At 40.8% G+C, this 12814-nt stretch overlaps 1 protein-coding gene across 1 annotated transcript in view; it reads left to right on the plus strand.

Moving 5' to 3' along the window:
- The window catches only part of LOC126355394 (dynein beta chain, ciliary), a 677699-nt gene that overhangs the window by 625385 nt on the left and 39500 nt on the right, over nucleotides 1-12814 (plus strand). The window contains exons 75-76 of the mRNA XM_050005692.1: nucleotides 7485-7563; nucleotides 8683-8846. Of these exons, the coding sequence (XP_049861649.1) occupies nucleotides 7485-7563; nucleotides 8683-8846 (243 nt within the window). The remainder of the gene's footprint in view (nucleotides 1-7484; nucleotides 7564-8682; nucleotides 8847-12814) is intronic.

Genomic DNA, 12814 nt, shown 5'->3' on the forward strand with positions numbered 1-12814 from the left:
GACCTTTCCAATCTTCAAGATTATTTTGTAACAACTTACCTGAACCATGACTTTAACAGCTGAATTAGATCTTCAACACACACTCACAAACTGTTTGTTGTGGCTGCAGCCCCTGTTGGATATATAAAGAAGTAACAATAGCAGATAACTAGTGTATAATCAAAACAGTTACTTTTTACAATGAAAAATTGTGTTTTTACAAATGTTCAAGTGTGAATTACTCTTTACAAAAGAAAGAGAATGGTTGATGTAAACCAAATTTTTACAAGATTGGAGTTTCTATGCCAAGTTTTGTAACATAGATCTATATAACTATTACTATAAAGATAAGCAAGTTTCAGACAGTATGCTTGATTATTTTCATTACTATAATTAATAGAGTTATAGGCACATTATTTCTGCACGTAATTATTTTATTAATCAATTTCAAGTGCATTTTACAATGTTAATAACCAAGTCAACATTACCTTGTGTTTATTCTAGATCTTTCTATTCATTAATTTTACATGAAAACAACTGCACCACAAAAATCTTACTAATACTCATCCAAATTTGACAAGTTTAATAATCATCCAAATTTGACGAGCTTGCTTCAAGCAATCAAAAACTTATAAGTACACTATTATAAATTATTGAAATTTTGTAATTTTTCACAGTGACACATTACATTTATCATCAGTAGGCACACAATTCATAATTCTTTGATACAATATTAATAAGTGTGAAATATAGTCACATAATGATAATATAAATAACATGATACAGTATCAGATTTTTTTAATTGGATGTATTGTGTAGTAAAACAATTGAGTCTCAGTCACTTACATTACAGGGTAAACCCCACAAAAAAATAACAGAGTGTATATGTGTATATTGGGGATCTCCTCCCAAACCCCTGGACATTATTTCAACCAAATTCGGCACAGAAACAGCAGACCTCACGAGTGTCATCACTGTGGGATTTATCACCTCCTAGCTCCAACAGGAGCAGATATAAGGGCAAACAAATATTTTACCAGCCTCTGGCATATAGGTGGCCCAGCATGACAGGCATGTTTTGTGGGAATAGAATTGGAATGCCAGTCAACCTCATTTGCAGAATAGCCAATATGTCAGAGGCAAGAAATTGTTTTGTGGGCCCCAACTTATATGCTACCCTGTGCTATAGGTGTGTTGTGTTGGAGCAGTAATGACCTTGTTCATTGACCTGCTTTCTATGATGTTCTGAATGTCATAGGAAAATAAATGATTTTGAAGCCCCTGCAGTCTAACCTGTCCTGCATGACAGGTATGTTGTGGGAGTAGTATCACTTGTTTTCTTGAACTTATTGTTGGGGCTGTACTTGCCAATGAACACTGCTGGGAACAGGTTGAGATGGATAGAGGAGGGAATGGACAAAGAGGAGGGGGAGATGCATGAGGCAAGTGGAAGGTATACAAGGATAGTAGGCAGATGGGAAAGGAAGAGGAGGATGTGAAGATTGAAAGAGAGAAGGAGAGGAGGATATGATCAGAGAGACTGGGGTGGAAGAAATGGACACAGAAAGGGAGAGGAGGAGATGAAGAGACAGAGAGAGTGGGAGAAGGAGACAGACAGATAGAGGTGGGAGAGGATGTGGTGGAGAGACAGAGATAGAAGTAGAGAGAGGTGGACACATAGACGCGGAGGAGGGATCACACCACAATTTCAACTTAGAGTTGGGCACAGAAATTTGTTCAAAATTTGTCCCTTAGATGAGTCACTTAACAGTTGTCATAACTGCAGGTCTGTGGTCATTCCACAGTGAGTTTTTTTATTGTTTGTTTCTGCCACCCCAGAAATATGAGAAAAGTAGTAAGCCACTAAATTTTTTGTGCCTTTTATGTGGAAGATGACTGTTGTAAACTGGCTTATGAACGCAGCACATATCAAAAATGTCTAAGTGAACACTTGTCACTAACATTCTCAAATTCAGGGGTAATGGGTTTTTGATCTGATTAATAGTCGAGCTTCTATTTGAGGTCAGAAGTACCTGATTTTATTGTACATTTCCATCAATTCACTATCATATGTACTCCACCTCTATTGGGATGGTTGTAAATTTTTAGAGAAAATCTTTGGTGGTCACCAGTGCTGACGTAAATGTTGGTTGTGCATTACACTGATTGCCAAATGACTCACATCAATGACTGAAGCAAGGTGTGCATGAGGAAATGGGTGAGTGAGTAACACCACCTTGCTTAAGTTCACTTGGGGGGGTCATGGAATGCCTTCTCCATTTTGGGTGTCCATTTAACAGATCAGCATCCAGTGGCTTCATGGTCTGCAAGTGCACCCACGAGCTCTGTCTGTACAGCTGCCGTTATGGGAGGTGATGTCGATAAAAAATTTTAATTCCCAGGAAGCATCTCAACTGCTGATAATTTGCTTGTTTCAAGAGAGATTGTAACTTTACCTGTTAATGGGCAAATGTCATTGACCAAAACAGTGTGGCCCAGGAAGGTCACTTTACTCTTCCACTCCTTGGTCAAACAGCTTCTGGCATATATTGCACAGATGTTGTTCACCCACTTGAGAACAATGCAAGAAAACCAAAATGCCGTACAAGTATCTGATACAAACGTTCTTTAGTACCTGCTTAATGAAACGTTGCTGAGTCTGGGCAGTATTTTTAGAACAAAAGGCATGAATAAAAATTCAAATAAACCAAATGGTGTGATCACATCAGTCTTTGATATGTGACTAGTAGCTACTGGTATCTGATCGTATGCTTTTTCACAGTCAAGGATTCTAAAAACTATTGTGCTGGACAGCATACACATGAGGTCCTGTATGTTGGTCACCAGACACCTGTCCTGGATTGTTACTATGTGTAATGTCCAGTAATCACCACATGGCCCGCACGAACCATCTATCTTGTGAACAAGGTGTAGGGGCAAAGATCATGAGCTGTCCAACTGGCAAATAACTCCAGACTGTAACATTTCCTCAAAAATCACCTTCATCTCTACCATGTGTTCTGGTGTGATTCTATGTGTGAGTAGTGAGACTGGCCATCCTGGTCCAGTACAGATGTAGTACTTGATGCAGTTGCAGTGAACTTGCATTTGCAACTCATTTGCTTGCTTACTTCCTGGTCTTCATGTTGCAGTTGCGTGTGTGTCTTTGAGGGGCTTAGGCTGTCTGTTATCTGTAGCACACTGTAAGCTTGATTGTCTCTAGCTCGTGCTATTTTACTTCTGTCTGCTAAACTTAGCAACTATGTTCCCTGCCCTAATGCAAAATGTGCTAGAAAGTTGGCACCTAATATAGATTTGGTGACACCAGTGACTACAAAAGACCACATGAACTGATAGAAGAATCCAACGTTGATGGTGCACACTTTGTATCCATAAGTGTTGATCATGGAACTATTAACTGCCTTCAGTTGTGGTGTAACGTCTATCTTGTTGTGTGGTGTGTGGCTAACAGACAGCATGCTGATGGGTGAGCCAGTGTCCACAAGGAACACTGGGCAGGTATGCCACTCTGCCACATGCAGTCTTTTCAGCATAGTAGAATATGTATACAGCGGTAGCTTCCGACGATAGCATGCAGACACCATACTGTCATTGTGGACTCTCTGAGCATCTCAATAAATGCACAGTGACATACATTTTGCTGTGTACTGTCCAAAACATTTATGATACCAGCATACCTCATGAGAGCCTTTCTGCTGTCATTGTGGTTAACATACTAGTGGCATCAACTTGAACTGGCCCTGGTTTTGACAATTGGCACCTTGTCATTGTTCCTGCATTTGCAGCTGCATTACCATCCCTTCCACTGTGGCTCTTAAATCTTGAATTTTGTCAGAAACAGTCGATGGAAATTGTTGTGTGATGGCCGCACAGTCCACAGTTGTAACCTCAGGTGGTTTTGGCCAGCAGTGATTGATTCTGTCAGGCAGGTCTGTTGATGTCATGGCAATTGCTGTGGGTGGCTTGAGTGTTACATAGACTCCCTCTGTGGCCTGCAGTAATTTGTTGGATCGTCTATCATTGTATGCTGCCAACATTTTTTGTACTTGTGTCGGCAGCTGTTGCTGACAAACTTGAGCAACAAATTGTCAGGAACTCCAGAGCTGTCTACTAAATTGCGCAGATATTGCCAGAATTATGATGGTGTCTTGTCACTGGATTTCTCCTGATAAAGTACATGGCTCACTCTGAGGTCATAATCCAGTCCCGTCTGGATTATGGAAGCCTAGCTTATGGCTCAGCATCCCCTTCTGCATTGCGGGTGCTGGACCCAATCCTTCACAGCGGGATGCGCCTTGCCACCAGTGCTTTCCGGACCAGCTCTGTGAACAGCTTATTTGTGGATGCAGGTGTCCCTCCACTGCAGTTACAGCGCCAACGTTTACTGTCCGCTTAGGCTGCCCATGTTTTTAGCTTGCCCTGGCATCCTAACTATCGTCTCCTGTTCCCGCAGTTGGTCGTCCATCTCCCAGAATGTCGGCCCCAGTCGGGTTGTATGATCGCCGTCTGCGTCAGAGAGCTTCTCTCTGGGCTTGGGATTTTCCATCTCCCACCTCCTTTCCGCGCCCCTCTGTGTACACCCCCATGGTGTGTGCCCCGCCCTTGCTTTCGTCTCAAATTGGCACAGGGCCCGAAGGACTCAGTCCCTTCGGAGGCCTTCCGCCACCACATTTATTCCATCCTCACCACATATCAGGGCTCTGGCATTGTTTACACTGACGGTTCATGTCGACTATGCTCTCACTCTAGGGCACCATTCCGAACTAGTTCATTGCCGGCTGGCTGCAGCGTTTACACTGTTGAGCTGGTCGCCATCTTTCGTGCCCTAGAGTATATCCGCTCCTGCTCAGGTGAGTCCTTCGTTATCTGTAGCGACTCCCTGAGCAGTTTACGAGCTATCGACCAGTGCTTCCCTCGCTCTTGTCTGGTGATGGCTGTCCAGGAGTCCCTGCATAGTCTTGCCCGTTGCGGCCGATCTGTGGTATTTTATGTGGACCCCAGTCCATGTTGGATACCCGGCAATGAAAATGTTGACCGCCTGGCGAAAGAGGCCACCAGTAACACATCTCTGGAGATTGGCCTCCTGGCGACTAATTTGCGGGCAATCTTACGCCACAAAATTTTCAAACTATGGGACACTGAATGGCGCAACCTGCCCATGCCAAACAAACTCCATCCTATCAAGGAGATGACGACTGTGTGGTGGTCCTCGATGCAGGTCTCTCACAAGGAGTCTGTTGTCCTCTGCCAGCTACGCATTGGGCACACCCGGCTGACGCACAGCCACTTATTGCACCGTGAGGGCCCCCCTCTATGTCATTCTTCAGCTCCGTTTTGTCTGTGGTCCACATTTTGTTGGAGTATCGCCTTTTAGCTGTGCTCAGGCAGACGTTAGCACTGCCTGATACGCTCCCTGCACTTTTAACAGTTGACTCTGCCAAGGTGGACTTAGTTTTGCGTTTTATTCGGGCAGGGGGCTTTTATCACATGATTTACGTGTTTGTCTATATTTTGTGTCGAGTCTGGCCTTTGGCCTACGGTTTTAGTCTGAATTTTGAATGTGTTTTCAGTGGTTGGCTTTTCCTTTTTTGTCTCTATGATCGGCCAACCACTGTCGCACTCTGTGTGATTTTAATTCATTTTGTCTGTTCTTTGTCTGAGTTTATTTTGACCTATGTCGTCTGTTGTCTCCATTATCTGTTTTTAACTCTGTGTATGTGTTTTTAAGTTTTTGGAACAAGGGATCGATGACCGTTGCAGTCTGGTCCCTTTAATCCCACAAATCAACGAATCACTCTGAGGTCAATGAACTTTGTATAGTGAGAGATCAGCTATTCTTTCAACTTATTGTAAGCTCTGTCTGGTGGCAGGTGCACTAAAATGCCAGACACCTTTGTTGCAGTTTCTTGGTCAAAATTGCTTATCACCAGTATAAACTGTCTTGGTCATTATCTACCTTTTGCTGCTGGAATGTGTTCTCCATTACCTGAACTATGTTTGCAGTGATGGTGGTGTAAATGGAGGGCTTTTAATTGCAATCATAATGGGGGCTAGCCACTGAAACATCTTGTTGCTCTGAACTGTGATTGTGGTTCCACTATAGAATTCTGGTCACCACACAGGATCATTTATTTGAGCTGGCAGATTCTGTAAGTCTATTTTAATATTGTCCGTCACCTGGGAAAAAGTATCCACTGTGTTACAATGTGTGGGTGTTGCAGAGTTAATGCCATTTTTGTTGTCCTGTATGGAGCTAATACCCAAATGTATTGGAAATGCTAGCTCTGAAATCTCTATGTCCTTCTGAAGTTTGTTAATTTTGTCAGTGATCTCGTGGAATAACTTGTCACCATTGCACATTTCCCCCCCGTATGTATTTAGCTGCTTGCAGCCTACGCTGTTTGCCGATAGATGCAGAAGTTTTTAGATGGGGTTGGCTTCATAATTTATCTACATAAATAACTTAAAGTAATTCTGGAACATACATAAGTTACTTTTATATCTGAAAGCAGAATATACAGTGATGTTTTATAAAAGTAGACTTAAAGCATCAGAACTTCTATAATGCGGCAAAGATAACAACTTAAAATATGTCAGAGAGTTCACGTATACCACCTAGTGTATTACTCTTACAATGTACAAGTACACAAAAACAGATCACTGTCATATTCATATGTTCTCTGATGTATTTTATGATATGACCTATATAATTTGGGAATAAGAGTTACAGAATTACAAATCTGCATTGTCTATTCAAACACAGGAACACATTGTATACCGTTTCTAAAAAATATGTGTGGTTGTGGCATCATTGTAACCGATGTTTCATTTCATATCCTATGAATTCATAATCGTGCATCCTCAGTGAACATTGTAGTGACTGGTAGTACTTACCACTGTAGTATCACAGATTATTATAATTTTACATCCAAAGTATACTCATATTTTAATGTGCTACTTGTGCCTTTGTAGCTAATCAGCATAACAAAAAGATCTAACATAAATGCAGTAAAACGGTTATAAGACACAGAAATGTTGATGTGGCAGAAGTGTGAAAAAGGACTGCTAGTCCCAAGTTTCAAAATAACTTATTTTTCCTGAAAGTAAATTATCTGTTGAGTAACATTTAACTATAGATTCAGGCATGCGTTACATGAAAACTTTTGACAACAAGATTTGATAGTAGTGTACTGAAGATTTACATGAATGACAATATTAATTTCAACTTAAGGCAAAAAAATTAGGTATTTTTATAGCTTTAAAAGTCATAGTCACGAGAATCATATATACTGTATTTTTTCATATTAAAAATTCAAGGCATCCATGAAACTGTCAGTCTTCAGTGCAGTACAGCATATATTCGCTACACATTTTATAAAGTTGTTACCTTTGTTGTATGTTAAAAGTTAGTTGTTACATTTATTGTATGTTAAAAGTTATATTTATTGTATTTGACTCATGTCATAGATAAATAATTCTTTCAGGTTGATGGTGAGCTGATGCTGGCACCAGGATTCCCAGCTCCTCCCAATACAGACTATCAAGGTTATCATGCATATATTGGTAAGTATCTGTGTGCCACCATACATCAGTTGTGTAAATGTCATCTAGATTATCTTATAATAATGAATGTGCAGATGTTATTTTCTATGCAGGTATTTCGAAATTATGATACTGTGTTTTTCATTATTACCATCATAAAAGATGGGGAAAAATATCGCTTTTCAGTATATTTATTTTTATCACTTTAAGAGTTGGCTTAGTGGTTTAGTGTATTGCCGCATGTAAATGCATCCTTTCAGGAATATGAAAGAAATTGGAAATAAATAAGCAACTAACTAAACTCCATGACGCATCTACTAGTGTCTGTGTGATGTTGACTGATAATTGTGTCATATCCAAGAAGACTAGAAGCCATAAGATGCAGACTGATCAGTGTATTATCCTTTTGCCTATGCTGCTATTTTACCACAAGTGTGGAGAGTCATGCGGCTACTACACCACTCCTCTGGTTGATATAGTCACTATTTCCAGATAAGAGTTCCTTCCTCCAGTTCAAGTAGATTGTCAGATGTTCTCATGGGGCTGAGTGCAACTTGTTCCTATCCTTCTGCAAAGGAACGTTTGTTGGCAGTGCCAGAAATTGAATCTAGGTCTTCCAAAATGCAATTAGGCATGATAACTGCTCAGTTGTAGTATTTGGTCATCACCAATAATTCACATTCGCATATAAATCCTTCCTGGTATGTTTAATTCTTTGTGTTCTGTCTCTCTCATGTGTCATTCATATCTGCTTGTAACAGGATTCTAAATGGCCAGTTATTTACTTGTGCTGTGTTACTGTTACTCTGATCAATCTCTGCTTTTGGTAATTTCATAGATATTAGGCCCTTTTATCCCTCTTGTCTTCTGAATGTTTTGTGACAATTTTAATCAGGCAAATACAAAAGTATGATTATATTATTTGTTTATTATCTGCTTTGTGATATTAAATCATGACACTGAATCCCCAGAACAATTTTCACTCATAGATAAGGTCACTTTGAATAATCATATGTGCATATTCAGAAGAAAAGTCATCTTCTGGAAAATACTGTACTGAGAACGAGAATTTTATCTAGTTACTGAAATTTTTTCTTCATTTATAGATAATGTAATGTAAATTATTTTTATCTTCTTCAGATGAAGCAATGCCCCCTGAGTCCCCATACTTGTATGGTTTGCATCCGAATGCTGAAATTGGCTTTCTGACAACAACATCTGAGAATTTGTTCCGTACAGTATTTGAGATGCAGCCAAGGGATGCTGGGGCATCTGGTGGTGCTACAGTTACCAGGGAAGATAAGGTATCTTCCTAAGACAAATGTTCAAATTTAATATGTTTAAATTGATTGAAAATATAAAGAGATTTTATTAAAATAGTAGATGATTATATAGTAGTAATGTTATTGGATGTTAAATACATTAATGGATTGTTTAAGAATGTTTGAACCATTGGAAATAAAGGTTTTTGATTTATTTCCATTTGGGGAATATACAATTTACATCTTCGTTCTAAGCATATGTTTTATTCTTCCTCTATTCATATACCTTGGTGTTTCCTGAATTAAGATCAAATCTTTTGCTTCAATAGTAGAAAAGATTGTAAGCATCTACATAATAATTGTATACTGTGCTTGATTTGGAAAAAGCTACAGGTTGAATATCATAACGATTTTATTTGTAAGAGAAACTGTGACTGTTGCTAAAATAATCCTGGGGTTTTTTCTCCACTTACCTAGGCCTAGTTAGTGAAAGGGAAATGAGGATTTCATTTCTTATGACCAATTAAAAGGATGCGTTTGGAGCCATAATAAAAAATTATGGTACATGCACATATTTAATTACATATAATTACTGCTGTCAGCTCAAACATAATCAGCACAACCTTTTCTAGTGTGTATTTTACCTCTCCCACTATTTTCCTAGTTATACCTGGTAGACTTCTACACAGCACAATTTCACTTGCTCCATTTGTTCATTATATTTTGCAGACCAGTAACATCTTTTGCGTGGAAATATCCCTGCGACCAAAACAGCTTCATCATAAATAAGACCACATTCTAAACATGAAATTACAATTCCCGAAACTGTAACACATTTCCTGAAAGGATAGAAACAGTGATTTATACACTGAAGCACCAAAGAAACTGGTATAAGCATGCATATTCAAATACAGAGATATGTAAACAGGCAGAATACGGCTCTGCAGTTGGCAATGCCTAAAGACAACAAGTGTCTGGTGCAGTTGTTGGATCGGTACTGCTGCTACAATGGCAGGTTATCAAGATTTAAGTGAGTTTGAGCATGGTGTTATAGTCGGTGCCCGAGTGATGGGACACAGCATCTCTGAGGTAGCGATGATGTGGGAATGTACCATGAATATCAGGAATCAGGTAAAATATCAAATCTTCAACATCACTGTGGCCAAAAAAATATTCTGCAGGAACGGGACAAACAACGAATGAAGAGAATTGTTCAGCATGACAGAAGTGTTACCCTTCCGCAAATTGCTGCATATTGCAATGCTGGGCCATCAACAAATGTCAGTGTGTGAACCATTCAACAAAACATCCTTGATATGGGCTTTTGGAGCCGAATATTCACTCGTGTACCCTTGATGACTGCATGACACAAAGCTTTAGGCCCTACATGGGCCTGTCAACACCGACATTGAACTGTTGATGACTGGAAACATGTTGCTGGTCAGATGACACTTGTTTCAAATTGTATTGAGTTGATGGAAATGTATGGGTATGGAGACAACCTCATGAATCTATAAGCCCTGTGCCGGCCAGGGTGGCCGAGTGGCTCTAGGCGCTACAGTCTGGAACCACGCGACCCCTATGGCCGCAGGTTCGAATCCTGCCACGGGCATGGATGTGTGTGATGTCCTTAGGTTAGGTAGGTTTAAGAAGTTCTAAGTTCTAGGGGACTGGTGACCTTAGAAGTTAGTCCCATAGTGCTCAGAGCCATGAGCCCTGCATGCCCGCAGGGAACCGTTCAAGATGCTGGAGGCTGTGTAATTGTGTGGGGAAGTGCATTTGGAGTAAGATGAGACCCCTCATGTGTCTATATATGACTCTGACAGGTGACACGTACGTAAGCATCCTGTCTGATCACCTGCATCCATTCATGTCAATTGTGCATTCCAACGGTTTTTGACAATTCCAGCAGGACAATGTGACACCCCACACATCCAGAATTGGTATAGAGTGGCTCCAGGAACACTCTTCTGAGTTTAAACACTTCCACTGGCCACCAAACTCCCTAGACATGAACATTATTGAGCATATTTGGGATGCCTTGCAACATGCTGTTCAGGAGAGGTCTCCACCCTCTTGTACTCTTATGGATTTATGGATAGCCCTGCAGGATTCATGCTGTCAGTTCCCTCCAGCATTGCTTCAGACATTAGTTTAGCGCATGCCATGTCATGTTTCGACAGTTTTGCATGCTCACGGGGCCCCTACACAATATTAGGCAGGTGTACCCATTTCGTTGTCTCTTCACCGTATTTTGAAACAACATTTGCATCTATTGAGAGAAATGCCAGTGAGAACTGAAGTATTTCATTGCTGCACCAAAAAAGAATGCATATAACTTAATATTTTTTCTCCACATGCTGGAGAAAAATGTGGTATGCCTCAAGTGGTAATGGAAATTATGCACTATTGCCTTTCCTTTTACACAGTTTTCCCACTGGTAACCTTAGACTAAGGTTTAAGAGTTTTGGGGACTCTGAGTCAGCTACCTGGAACACACAACACAACAGAAAGAAACTTAACAGTCACCCTCAGTCAAACTAGGAACTATGAAGGACTAGCATTAAGTAGAAGATATTTTAATAATTGGACAATTAGTTAACAAAACGAAAAAACTTTGCTCTAGATGCATACCTATGATAGTATGTGGGCTAAAATTCAAGGATAGAGAGGGGAATGAAAGAACAAGCCTTATCAAACTAAAAAGAATTAACTTTGCTGTGAAATATAGAAGCAAAACAGAGGCAGTCTGTTTAAATGTGCATATCTCTCCATATCTCATTCCAGTCTGTTTAAAAGTGCACATCTCTCCATACCTTCCTTTCTTCCTTCCTTCCTTCCTTCCTTTCCAGTGCCCATATGCAGCCAAAGCCAGATCAGGACTAATATGGGACTTCTGCAGTTTTGAGGAGAACCAACTGTTTAAAGGAAAAAAACTCTTTTCCTGTAAATATGTCAGGTTGTGTCTGTGTATGTGCAGATGGATATGTGTGTGTGTGCGAGTGTACACCTGTCCTTTTTTTTCCCCCTAAGGGAAGTCTTTCCGCTCCCGGGATTGGAATGACTCCTTACCCTCTCCCTTAAAACCCACATCCTTTCATCTTTCCCTCTCCTTCCCTCTTTCCTGAAGAAGCAACCATCGGTTGCGAAAGCTAGTAATTCTGTGTGTGTATATATATTAAAAACAAAGATTCCAAGACTTACCAAGCGGGAAAGCGCCGGTAGATAGGCACAATGAATAAAACACACAAACACACACACAGAATTTGAGCTTTCGCAACCGACGGCTGCTTCGTCAGGAAAGAGCGAAGGAAAAGGAAAGATGAAAGGCCTAGGCTGTAGGGAAGAGACTGTTTGATATGGAATGGGTGGCAGCTGTCATAATGGAGGTACTGTTGCTTGTTCGTGGGTTTGATGTGGACGAATGTGTGAAGCTGGCCATTGGACAGATGGAGGTCAACGTCAAGGAAAGTGGCATGGGATTTGGAGTAGGACCAGGTGAATCTGATGGAACCAAAGGAGATGAGGTTGGGGACGAAATTCTAGAGTTGTTCTTCACTGTGAGTCCAGATCATGAAGACGTCATCAATGAATCTGTAACAAACTTTGGGTTGGCAGGCTTGGGTAACCAAGAAGGCTTCCTCTAAGCAACCAATAAATAGGTTGGCATACGAGGGGGCCATCCTGGTACCCATGGCTGTTCCCTTTAATTGTTGGTATGTCTGGCCTTCAAAAGTGAAGAAGTTGTGGGTCAGGATGAAGCTGGCTAAGGTGACGAGGAAAGAGGTTTTAGGTAGGGTGGCAGGTGATCGGCGTGAAAGGAAGTGCTCCATTGCAGCGAGGCCCTGGACGTGGGGGGTATTTGTGTATAGGGAAGTGGCATCAATGGTTACAAGGATGGTTTCCGGGGGGTAACAGATTGTGTAAGGATTCCAGGCATTCGAGAAAGTGGTTGGTGTCTTTGATGAAGGATGGGAGACTGCATGTAATGGTTGAAGGTGTTGATCTAC

Source organism: Schistocerca gregaria, chromosome 3 (assembly GCF_023897955.1).
Source record: "Schistocerca gregaria isolate iqSchGreg1 chromosome 3, iqSchGreg1.2, whole genome shotgun sequence".
Taxonomy (NCBI): Eukaryota; Metazoa; Arthropoda; class Insecta; order Orthoptera; family Acrididae; genus Schistocerca; species Schistocerca gregaria.